General features: G+C 49.0%; 2 protein-coding genes and 1 pseudogene across 22 annotated transcripts in view; all 3 read right to left on the minus strand.

Annotated features, from left to right (window-relative positions):
* Window positions 1-5493: 5493 nt before the first annotated feature.
* On the minus strand, window positions 5494-10065 carry LOC102119362 (cancer/testis antigen 1-like). 2 transcript variants are annotated; one of them, XR_006695307.3, is made up of 3 exons: window positions 6817-10065; window positions 5990-6158; window positions 5494-5784 (listed from the first exon to the last, which is right to left on the minus strand). XR_006695307.3 is itself a non-coding variant. In XM_065538029.2 (3 exons), the coding sequence occupies exons 1-3, from the start codon at window positions 7101-7103 to the stop codon at window positions 5646-5648; spliced, it is 561 nt and encodes a 186-aa protein (XP_065394101.1). In that variant the 5' UTR covers window positions 7104-10065; the 3' UTR covers window positions 5494-5645. The 2 variants fall into 2 exon arrangements, 1 of the variants encoding a protein (XP_065394101.1); XM_065538029.2 differs by having other exon boundaries at window positions 6024-6158.
* A 145-nt stretch (window positions 10066-10210) lies between these two features.
* LOC102118595 (cyclic AMP-dependent transcription factor ATF-4 pseudogene) lies at window positions 10211-11357 on the minus strand (annotated as a pseudogene).
* The window catches only part of LOC135964355 (NF-kappa-B essential modulator), a 34813-nt gene continuing 25050 nt past the window's right edge, over window positions 10211-19973 (minus strand). For 8 of the 20 annotated variants that reach the window (XR_012430131.1, XR_012430129.1, XR_012430122.1 and 5 more), the window contains one exon: window positions 16149-17303. Coding sequence is in view for 6 of the 20 variants with exons in the window: in XM_074029725.1 (XP_073885826.1) it covers window positions 17278-17303 (26 nt within the window). In the remaining 14 variants the exon portion in view is untranslated. Of the gene's footprint in view, window positions 14945-16148; window positions 17304-19973 lie in introns of those variants that run through there. The other 12 variants (XR_012430136.1, XR_012430120.1, XR_012430125.1 and 9 more) reach the window with 3 other exon arrangements.

Here is a 19973-nt window from a genome sequence, read left to right on the forward strand (position 1 = left end):
TGCATAAAACCTTTCCTCTTCATAAAACCCAGGGGTGGAAGATTATCATTCATGTAATAAAACCACAATTATTTCCATTTTGGTATTAAATTGTAGCTATACATTTACAAAACTTTATAAAGAAATGTGGCCGGGCGCGGTGGCTCAAGCCTGTAATCCCAGCACTTTGGGAGGCCGAGGTGGGCGGATCACTGGAGGTCAGGAGTTCCAGACCAGCCTAGCCAACATGGTGAAACCCCGTGTCTACTAAAATACAAAAATCAGCTGGGCTTGGTGACGGGTGCCTGTAATCCCAGCTACTCGGGAGGCCGGGGCAGGAGAATCGCTAGAACCTGGGAGGCGGAGGTTGCATTGAGTTGAGATCCCACCGCTGCACTCCAGCGTGGGCGACAGGGCGACACTTCCTCTCAAAAAAAAAAAAAAAAAAAAAAATTAATAAAAAGAAAAATGGGCAAATGATCTGAACGGGCATTTCTCAAAAAGAGACATACATATGGCCAACAAATAAATGAAAACGTGGCTACCATCAAACATCAGCAGGGAAGTGACAATCAAACCACAATAAGGTATCACCTCACCCCAGTTAGGATGACCAGTATCAAGAAGACTAGAGATAACAAATGCTGAGAAAGATGCAAAGGAAAGGGAACTGTTACATACTGCTCATGGGATTGTAAAGTAGTACAGCCACTGTGGAGAATGGTATGGAGGTTCCTCAAAACTCTAAACATAGAACGACCCTACGGTCCAGCAATCCCACTACTGGGAATTTATCCAGAGAAAAGGAAATCAATGTATTGAAGAGACAGCTGCACCCCTATGTTTATTGCAGCATTATTCACAATAGCCAAGGATTGGAATCAACACAAGGGTCCAACCACAAGTGAATGGATAAAGAATATGTGGTGTATATACACAATGGAATACTATCGGCCATGAAAAGAATGAAATCTTGTCATTTGTGACAACATGGATGGAACTGAAGGACATTTTGTTAAGTGAAGTAAGCCAGGAACAGAACGTTAAACTCTGCATGTTCTCGTTCATATGCAGAAGCTAAAAAGAGTTGGTCTTACGAAGGTAAAACGGAAGATACTAGAGGCTGGGATGGGGAGGGGAAGGAAGGGATATGGAGACATTTGTTAAAGGATACAACATTATAGCTAGATAGGAGGAATAAGTTCTAGTGTTCTATACCATTGTAGAATGGCTAGAGTTAACAATAATCTATTATATAGTTTCAAACAGCTAGAATGAGGATATTGAATATTCCCAACACAAAGAAATGATAAATGTTTGAGATGATGGATATGCTAATTACGTTGATCTGTTCACTCTACATTATATGTATCAAAACTTCACTATGTACCCAATGCATATGTAGAACTGGTATGTGTCAATTAAAGAAATAAAAGCTATAAAAACCCATCTCAATGTATATGGTAAATACATACAATTTTACATGCCAATTTTAAAAACAAATAAATTTGAAACATCTAAATTTCTAATAGGAAAGAAATAATAAAGATAAGAGCAGAAATTTAAAACTGTAAAATGAACAAACAATAGAGAAAAATCCACGAACCTGAATGCTTTTTGAAATACCAATAAAACTGAAAAAAGAATAACCAGGAAATATTAGGAACAATATTTGGAAATAAATTTGCCAATTTCGATGAAATGGACAAATTCCTTGAATGACTCAGATAACCAAAACTTGCTCAAGAGAAGTAGAAAACCTGAATAGCCTTCGATCTATGAAAGACATTTCGTATCCTAGGCTCACTCCTGTAATCCCAGTACTTTGGGAGGCCAAGGTGGGAGGATTGCTTGAGGCCAGGAGTTCAAGGCTACAGCGAGTTATAATCCCTCATAGCCTAGACAACAAAGTGAGATCTCATCTTTAAAAAAAAAGTATTTTATTGTTTTTCCTCTGACTCTGTAGATAAAACAGTTTCACGGGAGGGAAAACGAACGAGCAACACAGAAAACTATAGAGAAGAATGTAACTGTCACCCACAGCCACATGAGAGGACTGTCAGGATCCTGGTGGCCCTGCTGCCTGCAATTGCCTCTGCATATGCAGTCACACACACACACACACACACACACACACACAGTCATACGGAGAGTGCATAGCACACATGTATGCTGCATGACCCAGACACATCCATCATTGTCATGTCCCCAACCTGAGTCTCATTTTGACAGCCATGTACCTCCCCACGCTGTTCCCCCATGCCATATGCTAATGCTAGAAAACGAGGTGGGAGGATCACCTGAGGCCTCGCCCATTCCCCCTCCTCACCCACCTTGCCATGCCGGCGCCCGCGTGGGTGTGAATTGGGGGCATCTTTCAAGGGAGGGCAGAAGGAGAACCTGCTGTCTGTCTGCTCCCCACCTCAGGGAGCCCTCCCGCCCTCTTGCGTTTCCTCCTGGGCCCTTGAGGTCACTTGAGGGAAGAGAGGGGAAGCCTAGCACACTGGAGACACAGCTTTGGGAAGGAAGACACAGAGCTGAGCCAAACAAAGGAGGCCGCTCTGGGAAGCTCAGAGAATGAGACCCCAGAGGACAGATGAGCATCATGGGCGAAGCAGGGTCAGATCCCCCGTGAATTCAATACTTCAGCCAAGCAAGGTTTACGTCCTAGGGCAGGAGGGAAAGAGGCAGCTCCAGTTAAGGAAGGGCCGCCCTCTGGAGACAGGCCCCGGGTCACTCCAGGGGTCTCCCTGCAGAGCCTGTAGCATTGCTCCCAGACTCAGTGGGCCAGCAGGTCCCTACCTGACAGTTACTGTGCTCCTGGATCTTCATCTTTGCTCCCTGGGCTTCCGCTTTTGTGCCCGTGATGTTGTCTGCAGGGGCCGGTGGCTCAGCGCCTGGTCAAAGTTGTCTGGACGCATTTACCTGTCTTCGACCTCATTTGCCTGTCCAGGAGTTTCTCAGATGGATTCCTCAAGGTGGGTGGATGAAGGGGGCCAGCCCCTCCACACCTGTGGGTATTTCTCGTCAGGTGGGACGAGAGACTGAGGAAAGAAATAAGACACAAAGTATAGAGAAAGAACAGTGGGCCCAGGAGACCGGCGCTCAGCATACGGAGGACACGCATGGGCAGCGGTCTCTGAGTTCCCTCAGTATTTATCGATTACTATTTTTACTATCTCAGTAAGGGGAATGTGGCAGGAGAACAGGGTGAGAGTGGGGAGAAGGTCAGCAAGAAAACACGTGAGCAAAGGAATCTGTGTCACAAATAAGTTCAGGGGAAGTTACTATGCCTAGATGTGCATGTAGGCCAGATTTATGCTCCTCTCCACCCAAACATCTCAGTGGAGTAAACAGTAACAGAGTGGCACTGCCACCAACATGTCTCGCCTCCCGCCACAGGGCGGGTTTTCTCCTATCTCAGAATAGAACAAATGTACAATCGGGTTTTATGCCGAGACATTTCATTCCCAGGGGCAGGCAGGAGACAGAGGCCTTCCTCTTATCTCAACTGCAAGAGGCCTGCCTCCTCAGCACAGACCCTTCACGGGTGTCGGGCTGGGGATGGTCAGGTCTTTCCCATCCCACGAGGCCATATCTCAGGCTATCACATGGGGAGAAACCTTGGACGATACCCGGCCTTCCAGGGCAGAGGTCCCTGAGGCTTTCCGCAGTGCATTGTGCCCCTGGTTTATCGAGAATGGAGAACGGCGATGACTTTTCCCAAGCATACTGCCTGTAAACATTTTACTAACAAGGCACACTTTGCACAGCCCTAGATCCCTTAAACCTTGATTCCATACAACACATGTTTCTGTGAGCTCAAGGTTGGGGCAAAGTTACAGATTAACAGCATCTCAGGGCAAAACAATCCTTCGGGGTACAGGTCAAAACGGAGTTTCTTATGTCTTCCTGTTCTACATAGACACAGTAACACTCTGATCTTTCTTTCTTTTCCCTACAGGTGGAAAGGTATGTACATCTTTCCCTCAATAGAAAATGCCAAATAAATGTCCAGATAGAGGTTACCACCACTCCTACTGACAGCGTATGAGTCTTCGTTTCCAACTACAGCCTTGCCAAGCACTGGAGATTGTCAACTAATACTATTAATTTACATTAAAATATGCTGTGGTCCCACTGAGCAAATTCCAAAACAAAACTCAAAGGGATCAAGTTGTCTCCAAGCAACTTAAGAGCATCCCGGAACGCAGCTCAAGAATATGTCTGTTTCAGCTTGACATACAGCCCCTTTCCAATGTAGCTCTGGCCAAGATGGTGCCAGCATGTCCGCGCAGCAGACAAGGCACCTCAGCATGTCACGTAGACCCCGCAGCAGCCTGCCCCCTCCCCTGCCTACCATTCATGCCAAGTCCCCCTTTAAAAGGCCCTGCTGTCTGCCCACAAAGGGAAGCAGAGCCCTTAAAGGCAGGAGCCTATACGTCTTCCCCTAAACCAAGCATGGCAGAAAGTCTGCTTCTTCGTAGCAGACATCGCTCTTGTTAATTCGATCTCCAAGAGGTGAGAGAATGAACCTGTGTTTTGGTTATATTGCGTGTACACAAAGATTTTAAATTATTTGAATTACTGTTATCATAATTTCAGAGACAGGGTCTCGCTCTGTCACCAAGGCTGGAGCTCAGGGGTGCATTCATAGCTCACTGCAGCATCCAGCTCTTGGACTCAACACATCCTTCCACCTCACACCTCAGCCTCCTGAGTAACTGGGACTACAGGTGCCTGCCACCACACTCTCCACCCCTAATTTTTAAATATATATATATATATATATATATATATATGTATACACACACACAGACACACACACACATATATATACACACACGTGTATATATATACACACACATATATATACGTATGTGTCTATATATATATTTATTTATATATATAAATATATATATTTATTTTTATATATAAATATATATATTTATTTTTATATATAAATATATATATTTATTTATATATATTTTTTTATATATATATAAATAAATATATGGCCCAGGGTGGCTTCAAACTCCAGGTCTCAAGTCATCCTCCCGCCTCAAGCCTCCCACAGCGATGGGAATACGGGTGTGGGCCACCACGGCCGACCCATATCACACGCTTAAGAGTGAAATGATAATGCTGGTTTTATGCACCTATTCAAGTACATGTTTTTGAAGAATTTTTTCAAAGTAAAAAAGCTCGTATGTTCAATGAAGACAATTTGGGAACAAACTTAATGCTGAGCTGGAAAAACATCATATATGCTACTGTCATATATTTAACATATAAACGCAAGCATATTGAGGAAAGTATTCTAAAATGTCCACAGTACTTAAAGCTGAACGGCGGGACCCAGTGGCTTTTCATTTTCCCCCATTTCCCAAATTGTCTTCCATTACCTTGTGCTACTTCAATCTCTGAATCCCAGAGCCTCCCCTGCAACCCGAGGACAAGGGCACGCAAGTCTGAAGGTGCCTTCGCTCGCCGAGAAGAGACTCAGACACGGAATTGTAGCTCAGTTTTATTTCCTACAGAAACAAACACGTAAGCCGGCCTCCTCCAGCGACAAACAATCAGGCCCCCACAATGAAGTGGCCGCTCGTGCAAGGACCATCCCCTAGGGGAGGAGGCACGACCTAGGAAGGGGCACCAGGCTGGGCTTAGCGCCTTTGTCCTGAGGGAGGCCGAGCCAAAAACACAGGCAGAAAGCACTGCGTAATCCACATCAACAGGGAAAGCTGCTGGAGACAGGAGCTGATGGAGAGCTGGAGTTGGCGGTGGTCCGCAGCAATCAGTCGGCTAAATGTGAGGGGCGAAGAACATTACATTAAAGGTGACACCTCTGCACCCATCTCCCCGGGCTCCCTCGGGTGGTGGCGGGCCTGGTGCACCAGGTCTCTGTTCTGAGACCCTGTGCTGGGGTGTTCCCAGGTCTCTAGAAACCTGACCGTGGGGTGTAGGCGGATCCCAGCCCCCACCCTGCCACGCTGCGCACGCCACCCACCCAGGCCCCGTCCCTGTCCTGGTCCTGAACTGACATAGTCAGTATGTTGCCAGACACGGTGAACTCCTTCAGAAGCACCCCTGGCATGGGGAGCGGTGGGGCATCCCGGGCCAGGCTCCTGTGGGCCAGCTCTGCTTCCATGGGTGTCGGGAAAGGCATGGTGAGGTAGCTGGTGGGGGCCCAGTTAAGGCATCATCTCCTAGGACGTGGCCTGTGCCTCCGGCCTGCTGCTTACCCCAGGTCAGCTTTCTCCACTCCTCACCCCCACCCCCGATTGCCCAGCTCATCCCCCCCAGGCTGTCTCCCCAGGCACTGGCCCAGTAGCACATCCCACTCAGCTGTCTTGGTTCCACACTTTCCTTTGCTGCACCTCAAGGTGACTCCTCCATGCCCTTACAAGGCCCCTCCCCACCCTGCCCCCTGTCGCATCACCCGGCCCCCTCCTCGTCACCCAACCCTCCCTCTCCCCACCTCCCGCCACCCGCTCCCATCTTGCCCCCTTCCCCCCACCTCCTGATCCCCTCCTACACCCGGGTCCCCCTATCTCCTGGCCCCTGCCCCCCTTCCTGCATGACCCAGTGCCCCTAACCCCATCACCCATCCCCTCTCCCCCACCCTGCACACCCCCTACCTCCCAGCCCTTACCTGCTGCCCTCCTCACAGCTGGCCTCCCGTATCCCCACCTCCCAACTCCCACCCCCACCCCCACCCAACCCCTTACTCACATCTCCCCCGCCTCCTCCCCCACCGGGCCCTGCCCTCCCCATCTCCCGGCCCCCACCCCGCCACGAGAACTGTCTAGAACAGAACAGAACGGAAGAGGATACAACTCAAGCAGGCGGCTGTCCGGCCTCCTGGTCCCGCATCTGCAGCATCCATTCAGCCGTGAAGCCGGGCCGCCACGTGGCCCACGAGGGACGCCTCCTCCTGGCCCTGAGACCCCTTCTGGCCCTGAGGCCCTTGCTGCCGCGATGCCCTGAGTACCTCCGCCGCTCGCAGCACCCGCCTCTCCTGGACCGCCAGCATAGCCCCCTGGGCCACCAGGATCGCCAGGGCCCCCTGGGCCATCAGCATCGCCCGCTGCGCCCCCTGTGCCCTGGCCTGCGGCCTGCATGGCTCCTGGGCCTCTGTGGTGTGCTCAGAGAGAAAGTCAGGGCCCACAAGCACGCGGAGGCAGTGAGGCTGCAGGAAGTTCCGCCCCCTGGCGTGACAGGGGCAGCCTGGGATCCTCAGGGCGCCTGCGCACAGGGGCCCTACTTCCGGCCCTGGGAGACCCCGAGCGAGCCCCGGAGCACATGACTGGTTCTCGCCAACCCTGCCCCGCCCCAAGAGAGCCCGGGCCGGAAGGTGGCCGCCATGCCAGCTTGGACCCGTCACCCCTGAGAAGCCGGCAGTCCACCAGGCCCCTGTCCCGGGAGCCCTGCAGGTAGTCCGGTACCGCGGGGCCCAGCCTGTCCCGTCTCCCTGGTCTTCCTCACATCGAGGAGCAAGGCGGGCCTGGGAACACAGGGCCGGGGCTGTGCGGCCGTCGTCCCGGACCCTGCCTATCCTGCCTGTCCTTGGGGGAGCGTCCAGGACAGACCCCGGGGCCAGGCCTCTAACTGGGTTCAGCAGCCTCCGTCCCTGTCCCGGTCGCCCAGCCAGGTGGGGTAGCTGGAACCGCATGTCAGGTGGGAGTGACCTCCTGCCAGCCAAGGTCTCCCATGTGCCAGGTCCACCCAAGGTGGACGGGAGGGCCCAGCGGGACCCAGGGCCGGGTCTCACTCCTGGGTTCAACAGGCTCTGTCCCTGTCCTAGTCGCCCCGCCTGGTGGGGGAGCTGGAGCTGCGTGTGGGGTGGGTTGCGGGTGGCCTCCCAGCAGCCAGGGGCTCCCGGGCTCTAGGCCCGGTGCAGGTGGACAGGCAGGACCTGCTGGACCTGAGGCTGGGTTGGGCCTGGCTCCTGGATTCGGCAGTATCAGTCCCTGTCCTGGTCGCTCTTACCTGGTGGGGAGCTGGGAGATGACCCTGTGTCTGCTGGGTGCTGATCTACTTGTGTGTCCGGAAGGGGGGTCAAATCCACGGGACAGGTACCTCTAGAGGCATGCAGGGGTGAGGGCGGCACGGCCCTGGGAGCTGGATGTCTGTGCCAGGCACACCTGTGGCAACAGGAGGTGACCGGACAGGGTCTAGCCCTGAGGAAGGGGGAGGTACTGCAATCCAAACCACTCTCCCCCACCGTCCAAATCCAGGAATCAGCAGCCTCTGCACCTGGGAAAAGCATATTGACACTCACGTGGAAACTAAAAAAGTTGATCTTTTGGAGGTAGAGCAGAATAATGGTTACCAGAGACTGGGAAAGGTGGGGAGGGTGGGGAGGTTACTGGGGACAAACATATAGTTGGATAGAAGGAGTAAGTTCTAGTGTTTGATAGCACTGTAGAGGGACTATTTATTGTATATTTCAAAATAGCTAAAAGATAGGAAATGTTCCCCAAAAAAAGAAATGATAAATGCTTGAGGTGGTGGAGGATATCCTAAATACCCCGACTTGATCATTACATAGTGTGTGCGTCTGCGTGTATCAAAATATCACATATACTCCATAAATATGTGGAGTTATCATACATCAGTTAAAAATGTTTTTACTTACAGGAAAGAAAAATTCACCCAAGCTCTTGCGTGTACCTCCAGTTCATTATTTTCACTACTGTATTTCATTGCATATATTGCATTAAATGATGAATTTTAAAAACCAGAGAACACAACTTGGTAACACAATTACACCTGGAATAGCTGAAAATGAGACATAACCCACTTAGTGATTGCCATCCTTCCTGTCATCCTCTGCTCAGTCCCCATTCTCAGACAGAGGCAGGCTAAAGTTCTTACCTTCAACAGGTCAGGGAAGGGAGAGTAAAGTACACGTGACCCTGTCTTAGGAAGCAGGAAGACAGAGGGAGGGTCTCCTGGTCCCCATTATTTTCCCGGCCTATTATCACCAGATCAAGTCAAGAAAGGAAGTCCTAACTGATTGAGAGATTCCCGGAGATACTGCCACTGTCCTGGAAGTCTCAATCAGCCACTGGGCCGGAAATCTCCTCCATCAATATTTCAGCCAGAGCAACATCTGCCACTAGATGGCATCAAACTCCAGCCGGGATCAGGACAGATTTGGATGGTCCAGTAGGCTTGCCTCGTTCACTTCATTAACCCCACAGTAACACAGTTTCACATTGTATGTGATTGGATTTCTTGGAAACTACCTATTACATTACAGCAGAGTTTCCTAGTCCTCTAATTTATCCATTCTGCTGATGATGGGCAGGCATTTGGATAGTTTCCATCCCTTGGCTATGAACATACTTGTACAGGTCTCTTGAAGCACACGTCCAAGTTTCTTTTTGGAATTGCTGTATCACAGGCAATACATATCTCGAAATTTACTAGATAATGCCATGTTTTTCCAAGTGGTTTGAGCCAATTTTCGCTTCCACCGTAATGTATGAGAGTACCTATAGCTCAACATTCTCATCAATAGTGACGGTACTAGTCTGTTCTCGCATTGCTATAAAGAACTACCTGAAACTGAGTAATTTATAAAGAAAAGAGGTTTAATTGACTCACAGTTCTGCAGGCTCTACAGGAAGCATGGCTGGGGAGGCCTCAAGAAAGTTACAATCATAGCAGAAGGCAAAGAGAAAGGAGTCGCATCTTATATGGCCAGAGAAGGAGAAAGAGAAAGTGAAGGGGGAGATGCTACACACTTTTAAACAACCAGATCTCGTGAGAGCTCACTATCATGAGAATAGCAAAGGAGAAACCAACGCCCATGATCCAATCACCTCCCACCAGGCCCTTCCTCCAACACTAGGGATTACAATTCAACATGAGATTTGGGCAGGGACATAAATCCAAACCATATCATTCCACCCCTGCCCCCTCCCAAATCTCATGTACTTCTCACATTGCAAAATACAATCATCTCCTCTCAACAGTCCCCCAAGTCTTAACCCATTTCAGCACTAACTCGAAACTCCACAGTCCAAAGTCTCATCTGAGATAAGGCAAGTCCCTTCTGCCCATGAGCCTGTAAAATCAAAAACAAGTTAGTTACTTCCAAGATACAATTGAGGTACAGGCATTGGGTAAAGACTCCCTTTCCAAAAGGGGGACATCGGCCAAAACAAAGGGGCTACAGGCCCCATGCAAGTCCAAAACCCAACAGGACAGCCACTAATTCTTTTTTTTTTTTTCCACTACAAAATAATTTATTCAAACACACAGCTACAGCGTGAGACTCCTGTGTACAAGCACACTGATGCTCCTGACTACCCTCAACTAGAGGACCCTTTTCTTCCCTCTTGCCTTGCAGACCTCTTCTATCGAATCTTTCATGTACTGGATCTCCTTGGCCAGGGAATCTGCCCTCTCTTTCAGTGCCTCGTTCTTCTTTTCCAGGGCTTTGCACTCACCAGCGAGGACCTCCTACTCCACCCTCTTCTTCTGGTGATACCTAGTTCCTGCTGTTCTGTTTTTGCTCCATTTTTTCAGCTTCTTATCCAGTTTCTCACCCTTTACTTGTGCTGCTACCATCTTCTCCCCAGGAGGGTCATAAGGTTTGGGACAGGCAGAGCCACAGAGGACACCTGGAGATGGCAGGCTCCTACTCGGAGAGCCCCTGGAGGTGTGCTGGGGAGAGCTGAGATAGGACTCTGGGCTCATACAAATGCCACTATCATTATCTGAGGGAGTGACTTCCTCCTTTATGCACTGAGGGATCATGGAAATGTAAGCAGTGAAGTCTGGCTTCCTATCTCCTTCAGAGATATCTGCTTCACTTCCCAGCTCTAGACTACAGGAATAATCTAGAGTGGAGGACAGGACCTCTGGGGAAAGGGGAAGAGGTTGCAAGAAGGTGAAGGGGGCAACCTGGTTGGGTTTTGTTCACCTTTCTGGGAGATGGCAAATCGGGTTCACCGTCTGAGGGGGCTCCTTATTAGTCTCCTGGACTAGGGGGACAAAGAGATCACACGAGTCATCCAACGTGGCCAGAAGCTCATCTGGCATGGTTTCCAGGTCATCTATACCCAACAGGGCATTAAAGTCGAACTCCTTCAGATCCGTTTTCTCCAACATCCAATCTGTCCCAAAGAAAGCATCCTCCTTGCCATTGTCGGAGGCACTCACCAACCCACCCACAGGCAGCCATTCGGAGGAGTCTGCCTTAGCCTTGTCGCTGGAGAACCCATGAAGTTTGAAGTGCCTGGCCACCTCCAGGTAGTCATCTAAGAGACCTAGGCTTTCTTCAGTCCCCAAACCTGACTGGTCAAAGGGGGACATCAAGCCCCCACCAACACCTCACTGCTCAGGAAGCTCATCTTGGTCATGGTGCAGTGCTTTGCTGGAATCAAGGAATGTGCTTAATTCGAAGGTGTCTTTGTCAGTTACAGCAATGCTGCTGCTGAATGCTGTGAGAAGTGCCATGGCTTAAGCCGCCGGTGGGTGCCACTGCAGAGCCTGGTGCTGCTGCCACCACTGCAAAGGCCAATGCTGCCACAGGCACTGCTACCCCTAATACGCCATGGTGGCCATGGACCCTGAAGGCCGGAAGGAGGGAAGGCACGCACGTGCAGAGGAAACTACATGTGTGGGCGGGCACAGCAGAAAATCGTCATTAATTCTTAAAGCTCCAAAATAACCTCCTTTGACTCCATGTCTTACATCCAGGCCACACTGATGCAAGGGGTGGGCTCCCAAGGCCTTGGGCACCTCCGCTTCTGTGGCTCTGCAGGGTACAGCCCCCTCGGCTGCTTTCCTGGGCTGGTGTTGAGTGTCTGCAGCTTTTCCAGGAGTATAATGCAAGTTGCCGGTGGATCTACGATTCTGGGGTCTGGAGGACGGTGGCCCCCTTCTCACAGCTCCACCAGGCAGTGCCCCAGGGGGGACTCTGTGTGGGGACTCCAACCCCAGGTTTCCCTTCTGCACTACCCTAGTTGAGTTTCCCCAGGAGGGCTCCGTCCCTGCAGCAGACTTCTGCCTGGACATTCAGGTGTTTCCATACATCCTCTGAATGTACACAGAGGTTCCCAAGCCTCAACTTTTGCCCTCTGCATACCCGCAGGCTTAACACCACATGGAAGCCACCAAGGCTTACAGCTTGCACCCTCTGGAGCAGCAGCCGGAAGTGTATCTGGGGCCCTTTTAGACATGGCTGAAGCTGGAGCAGCTGGGGCACAGATAGCAGTGTCCCGAGGGTGCGCAGGCCAGCAGGGTCCTGGGCCGGGTCCAAAAATCCTTTCTTGCCTCTTTGGCCTCCAGGCCTGTGAATGTCCATCAAAAAATTAAAAATAGAACTACCATATGATCCAGCTATCCACTTCTGGGTATAGATCTGAAGGAAATGAAATCTGTTTCTTCCTGAGTCAGTTTTCATAGTTTGTACATTTCTAGGAATTTGTCCACTTCATCTAGGTTATCTAATGTGTTGGCAAACAATTGTTCACAATCTTCTCATATAATCCTTTTTGAGGGTGGAAGAATTCAGTGACGATCAACAAAATGGAAAGGCAACTTGCAGAATAGTGAGGAATAATATATTGTTCACATCTTATCAATATAATACATGCATTTTGTGGGGGCAATAATACATGGTCTCAGTTTTTTTCCTCATCAGCTATAACAGGGTTGGGGTCTACAGTGATATCTTCTCAAGTCTCCAGCATCTGCCTCGCACTCAGGTAGCAGCACAGAGTCCCAAGTGAGCCCCTAACAGATACTCATCTCCCTTGGGACAGAAGCAGCACATGGACTTCCATCTCTGGTCATTAGGTCCCGTGGCCTAAGGACCATGTCTCAAAATTAGCTTCGATGCCATAACATATTTGATCAGAATACAGGTAATGGTCTAAGCTGAAATATAAGCATTTCAGCTGAACTTCAGGCATAGTGATGGCAAATTGGAAAGAGATGCAAAGAGATTTCAAGGATCTTGGAAATTCACAATGTCATTTAAGAAGGAAACACACGTCACTCAATTCCAGTAAAGAATCACAGACTCGGCCATGCATGTTGGCTCATGCCTATAGTCCCAATAGTTTGGGAGATCGAGGTGGGAGGATTGCTTGAGCCCAGGAGTTCGGGAATCACAGACTCTTCAGCTCCCAGTCCGGTGCTCTTAACCACTACATGCTGCCAGTCATCAATATTCTCCCATATTTCCTTTATTGAAATAGGATCATTAAAGCTTAGGGGGAAACATCTGATAGGAAAAGATTTCACATATTTTTTCTAGATTTTCATTTCCTCCTTTTGTTGTTTTTTTTCTGGAGACAAGGTCTCACTGTGTCACCCAGGTCAGAGTGCAGTGGTGCAATCACGGCTCACTGCAGCCTTGACTTCCCGTGCTCAACCCATCTTCCCACCTCAGCCTCCCAAGTAGCTGGGACTATAGGTGCGCACCTCCACGCCTGACTCATTTTTTAAAATGGTTTGTAGAGATGGCATCTGACTATGTTGCCCAGGCTAGTCTCAAACTCCTGGACACAAGCGGTCCTCCCACCTCGGCTTCCCAAAGTGTGGGGATTACAGGCGTGAGCCACACTGCACCAGGCCGCCTCCATTTCCTCTTTCATATACACTCCAGTTAAATTTTTAAAAAGTAGTTGGTCGCCCCGAGGCAGAGACTGTCTTATAGTTTTTCTGTTTCCCAGAGTGCCTTGCTAAATACCCAATTGTTGACTGAATCTTTAAACTCTTCTGAGTTTACAAATTTACTGTACTGTAAAGACGTAGACTCAACAGGTACAAAATCTTTGGTCTTTCAATCAACATAGGTCCTGGAAACATCACTTCATTCCTAAATGCCAACGTAATGAATACAAGAGAATTGGTTTTAAACAAACATTTTGATCAGTGTTTACTTAAATTCCCAGGGGATTCCCACCTTACTCCACTCCCTCGGCTCAGCACACGTAGTATAAGCCACACTAGTCCGCATCTGGTGTTACAACTTTCTGTCCAATTTCAGAACACCCTCCTTTCACCAATTCATGGCCTGCAACCCTTCCACCGCCATTTCCACAAGCAAACTTCAGGTCTTATTCAAGGTGAGGTGCCATACTTGCTGCAGCACTTAAGTATTTTTTAGCCATTTAACATGCATAGAACTGTGCTACCATTGTTACTAGGTTCCCATCTTCTTTTTTTATGTGTCACTGACAAAGGTTTTGAGTATTGTGCCCCAACCCCATTTTTCCTATAAGTTTTGTGATTTGTACTACACAATGATTTTGAGGTACACGTATGTCATGTTATAATCATAACTCATTGTATCACTGTTTGGGGAAAAAATTAACCAATAACCGATTTATTTTTTCAAAGATAACAGGTGTGCAAGCTTCCAGAAAATCTGCTTAAGCATAAAATCAAATCAGAGAGCAGTTGTTTTTCCTCCAGCATCTATCCAGTGGCTAGCTAGCACTCAAATCAGACACTAGATTTGGAACCGGAAGGACATCATTCACCTTGAAGTAGTGAACAAAAACATGGTTTTGTCAAGAAATAAAAGAGATAAAAGTCATTATAAAAACTGTCTTTTCCGCCAGACACGGTGGCTCATGCCTGTGGTCCCAGCTACTCGGGAGGCTGAGGTGGGAGGAACACTTGAGTCCAGGAGGTCGAGGCTCCAGTGAGCCGTGATCGCACTACTGCACTCCCGCCAGCCTGGGCGACAGAGCGAGACCCTGACTCCAAAAAAAGGGAAATGGTCTTTTCCATCCTCAGAGCAAGCATGCAGAATATGATTGTCATCCTATTCATAGACGTGGAAACTAAACCTAAGAGAGGCTGAGTGACTGTCCCAAAGTACCATGGCTGATAGGGGTTGTAATAAACTCAAGTGGTCTTTGTCTAGGATCAGAAAAACTACCACTATATGTAATGGCGCTTGTAACTGTGATGTGTTATTTCCGATTGTCTGCAAAACACAAACATGAATAAATGAGATGAGTTGTTGGGGGAAAGTAAGAAAACGGTGACACTGTTAGGGTTACCCATCTCTCCACGTACCTCCTAACATCAGACCCTGATTGGGGCAGAAAACCCTGGCCTGTACCATGACAAATGCTTCCTGTCCAGTAATAGGATGTTCAACAGCTCTTCGGTACCAACAGTGAACAAATTTTTTGCAAAAGAATATTATTGCTGCAATTGGCCGGGCATGGTGGCTTACGCCTGTAATCCCAACAATTTGGGAGGCTGAGCTGGGCAGATTGCTTGAGCTCAAGAGTTCGAGAGCAGCCGGGGCAACATGGCTGTACCTACTCTCTACAAAAAATTGTAAAATTTGCCAGGCGTGGTGGCGCACGCCTGTGGTTCCAGCTACTCTGGAGGCTGAGGCGGGAAGATGGCATTGAGCCCAGGAAGTCAAGTCTGCGGTAAGCCATGTTCACGCCACTGCACTCCAGCTTGGGTGACAAAGTGAGACCCGGTCTTCTGTCTGTCTCTATCTATCTATCTATCTATCTATCTATCTATCTATCTATCTATCTATCTATCTATCTATCAATCATCTCTATCTATCTCTGTCATCTATATCTATGTATGTATAGCTTAGCTATATCTGCAGCAGTGAATAGAAACCCTTTTAGCAAAGTGTTCCCAAACTCTTGCTTCTAATTCTTGACCAACTCAGAAGTAAAGGAGGAGAATGAAGTTAAAGGAAGTCATATGTTTCCGTGCTCTCATGCATACTTTTATTTCTGCAAGGTCAGTAGTAACGTGCCTACTTTCGTTTCTGATGTTAGTCCTCTCTCTCTCTGTCTTAGTCCAGCTAAATGTATCTCCGTTGTTCTTTAAGCACTTCCTTATTTTTCTGGGACAACAAGATGATCCAGTTAATCTTGGACTTTCTCTGCCCTGGCCCTGGAATCAGTCATTTCTCTAATGAGCTCTGTTCTTTTTAATCAAGACTGTTGTTTAGAAATCGAGACCCAGGCGCTAAGTCGACTCACTGCTATTGAGATGGTCCCAGGCCTTCTAAGTGATGGAGCTGAGACATATGCATACGCACAGCCCTACATTACAGCTATGTTTATTTCTATACCTACCTGTACATTGAAAGCCATAAGTGTATTAGGCCACTCTTGTGCCGCTATAAAGAAATACCTGAGACTGGGTAATTTATACAGAAAAGAGATTTACTGGGCTCTTGGTTCTGCAGGCTCTGCAGGAAGCATAGTGCTGGCATCTGCCCGGCTTCTAGAGAGGCCTCGGGAAGCTTCTACTTGTGGTGGGAGGCAAAGCGAGAGCTTGTGTATCTCATGGCGAAAGCAGGAGCAAGTGAGGGAGAGAGAGAGAGAGAGAATGAGAATGTGTGTGGGGGGAAGGGGGGAATGCCACCCACTTTAAAATGACAAGATCTCTCGAGAACTCACTATCACGAAGACGGCACTAAGCCATTCCTGAGGGATCCACCCCCGTGACCCAAACACCCCCTACCAGGCCCCACCTCCAGCCCTGGGGATTACAAGTTAACATGAGATTTGGGTGGGGACAAACATTCAGACTAGATCAATGAGTTCACACCAACAACTCCAAATCGAACCCACATTCAAGCCTTCTCCCTTTTCATATCTGCAACTCCTTTTCCAAATGGTGAGAAAGCCAGGTCCCTACATCATTCATATATTTACTGCAAAGCCAATCAATCATCTGAGCCCATCAGGTCACCACCCAACTTGGCACACGTTCCTCTCTTGGACCCCTGACCCCTCCCCAGGACACTGTCACCCTCGCCGACTCCCTTCCTTACTCCACAAAACTTCCTTGTGCAGGACACTGCTGCGCTCAGTGGAGGATCATGCTTCACACTGGTCCCCAGCCGCCCTCCACACTTGCCTTGAGTGGGCCCCCAATCCCAGGGGCTTTTGGAAGAAGATGGGGAGAAGGACAGGATCGAGGAAGAGAGGCGGGAAGGAAGACCGGCAGAGCAGCCGGCAGGAAGGGCCATTGTTCCTTCTGATGCTCCATTCGTAGCCAATGGCAACTCAAACTGGTTGGCAGCAGTGTCCTCTTGACAAACGCTGTGGTCATGTCTCAAATTTACCTTCAGCAGGAGCACTTCAGTCCACAGTCTTGGTGCCAGCTACGACGCATTAGCATTGCTTTGAAGGCTTTTCCGGGCACAGAGAAAGCAAGTAGGTAGTTTTTAGAAAGAGAAAAATAAACTGAGTTCATCACGCCTGTAATCCCAGCACTTTGGCAGGCCAAGGTGGGAGGATGGCTTGAGCCCAGGAGTTCGAGAGCAGCCTAGACAACATAGCGAAACCCCATCTCTGCAAAAAAATAAAAATAAAAATAAAAATAAATTAGCCGGGCGTGATGGTACGCGCCTGTAATCCCAGCTACTCGACAGGCTGAGGCGGGAGGATTGCTTGAGCCCGGGAGGTCAAAGCTGCAATGAGCTGTGATTGTGCCACTACCCCCCAGCCTGGGTGACAGAGTGAGACCCTGTCTCAAATAAATAAATAAACGAACAAATACGAAGTTAGACAGCTGTTACCTTTTGAATATATATATATTCCCTATTCCCTGCAGATATTCTCAAGGGTTTATTTTTATTTTTTATTTATTTATTTATTAAAGTTCAGTTGTTCTGTCATCTGTGTGGTGGCTCCAGCATCTGTTTTGAGTCTCACTCTGTCGCCCAGGCTGGAGTGCAGTGGCGCCATCTCGGCTCACTGCAAGCTCCACCTCCCGAGTTCAAGTGATTCTCCTGCCTCAGCCTCCTGAGTAGCTGGGAGTACAGGCGCCCACCACCACGCCTGGCTAATTTTTGTATTTTTAGTAGAGACGGGGTTTCACCATATTGGCCAGGCTGGTCTAGATCTCCTGACCTTGTGATCTGCCCACCTCGGCCTCCCAAAGTGCTGGGATTACAGGTGTGAGCCGCTGCACCCAGCCTCCAGCATCTGAACTCTTAGTCTCATGGTCTCTTTCCTGCCCCGGGTGTGCTTAGTTTTTATGTGCACTGCTCATTATCATTAAGAACTTCTTTCCCCAGTGCTCCTGAAGTTCTTATATTAATATATCGCTCTTTTTATTTTAAGAGCTCAGGGGTACATGTGCAGGTTTGTTATACGGATAAGCGTGTGTCATGGGGGTTTGTTGCACAGATTATTTCATCACCCAGGTATTAAGCCTAGTAACCATGAGCCATTTTTCCTCATACTCTCCCTCCTCCCAACCTCTGCCCTGCAAAAGGCCCCAGTGTGCTTCATTCCCCTCTATGTGTCCGTGTGTTCTCATCATTTAGCTCCCACTTATAAGTGAGAACATGTGGGGTTTGGTTTTCTGTTCCTGCGTTAGTTTGCTAAGGATAATGGCCTCCAGCTCCATCCATGCTCCTGCAAAGGACACGCTCTCGTTCAGGAACTTTTATGGAACTGCATCTCAACCCTAGGCTCCCACAAGTCCACACATCCATTGGGATAACCATTGTGGGTTGAACTGTGTCCCCCAAAAAGGGATGTTCAAGTCCTAACACCTGGGTGCCTGGGAATGTGACCCGATTTGGAAATAGGGTCTTTGCAGATGTAATCAAGTTAAGGTCATACTAGATTGGGGTGGGCGCTAATCAAATATGACTAGTGTCCTCATAGGAGAGAGAGGTAGACACACTGGGAAGATGACCCCACGAAGAAGGAGGCAAAGAGATTGGAGCGGTGCCTCTACAAGACAGAGAGTGCCAAGGATTGCTGGAAACCACCCGGAGCTACGAGAGAGGCATGGAACAGATTCTCCCACAAAGCCTCCGGTAGGAACCAAGCCTGCTGACAGCTGGATTCCAGACTTGTAGCTTCCAGAACCACGGGAGAATCCATTTCTGTTGTTTTTGGCCCCCCAGTTTGTGACCGTTTCTTATGGCAGCCCTAGGAAACTAATATGGGTACTGTCGGCCCAGGACCACCTCAGACCAAATTTAGGACTTGAGGGCCACTGAATGGCCCCACCAGGAAAACCTAGACTGCGAGTCTGCACAGAACCTGGCCCTTGGCCACAACTTTGCAGATGGGTGTTTTCCCTTTCCTTTCATCTCCTGCTTCCCCGCAGTCTGCAGAGCTGGGGTGGGGTTTCCTTAATGCAGTGAGGGCTGCTCTTCAACTCTCCACACTTCACAAAGGCTTTGGTCCTTGCCTGCTGCCTCCCTTGCCTGGACGGCCTCCAGAACCAAAACCCAAGTTTGCCCAGGTCACCCAGCGTCCTCGGGAAATAAGCAGCTTCAGTGGCGTACTTCTTCTTGGATTCCCACTTCCTCTCAGGTTTTGCTCGCTTGCTGGTTCTCAGTTGTTTTGAACAGTCTCAAACTGTTTCATTTGCAGTTATTTTCAGCAGAAATATCAGTCTCAATAATACCAGCCAGCATCACCAGAAACGGATGGCAGGTCTTGCAATGCTTTTGGGGATGGACAGACAGACCACCCTGGCCACCGCCCACTAGGTGCGGGAGAAGACTTATTTCCAGCTATAGCACACATTTATCGACTTTGGCTCTCCTAGACTCAGAAAGAAAATCCCACCCCTTCCCCTCAGGCCTGCGAAACTCAGAACCAACGCGACCGCGACCGATGGAATCCCTGGATCTCCCCACTTCCTTTGCCTGCTGAGTTCTCTTCCCCCAAGGGTACAATGACATCCATCAGCTGCCTGCCCCCTGCTGACACACTCTCTGTTTGAGGGTTTGCCTCTTAATGACTATAGAGAAAGCAACCTGGGCCCAGTACAAGAGCAGCTGCTAGTTTCCTGGTTGGTACCAACCCTGAGTCTCTGAGGAAAGGACAGAGTAGGGTCACTCTGCTTCACAAGACAAAGTCAGTCGCCCATTCTCCCTGCCAGTTCTCAAGCCTGTAATCCCAGCATTTGGGGAGGCCAAGGTGGGAGGATCACTTGATTCCAGCAGTTCAAGTCCAGCCTGGGCAACACAGTGAGACCCTGTCTCTACTGTT

Source organism: Macaca fascicularis, chromosome X, assembly GCF_037993035.2.
Source record: "Macaca fascicularis isolate 582-1 chromosome X, T2T-MFA8v1.1".
NCBI lineage: Eukaryota > Metazoa > Chordata > Mammalia > Primates > Cercopithecidae > Macaca > Macaca fascicularis.

What these genes read in the sequence shown, in the direction of transcription:
- LOC102119362 (XM_065538029.2), bottom strand. Translation starts at nt 7,103, where the DNA reads ATGCAGGCCGCAGGCCAGGGCACAGGGGGCGCAGCGGGCGATGCTGAT. An exon ending in GACAGCCGCCTGCTTGAGTT is followed by an intron (nt 6,159 to 6,816) that starts GTATCCTCTTCC and finishes GGCCCCCACCAG; the next exon opens with CTACCTCACCATGCCTTTCC. An exon ending in TCTGGCAACATACTGACTAT is followed by an intron (nt 5,785 to 6,023) that starts GTCAGTTCAGGA and finishes CCTCACATTTAG; the next exon opens with CCGACTGATTGCTGCGGACC.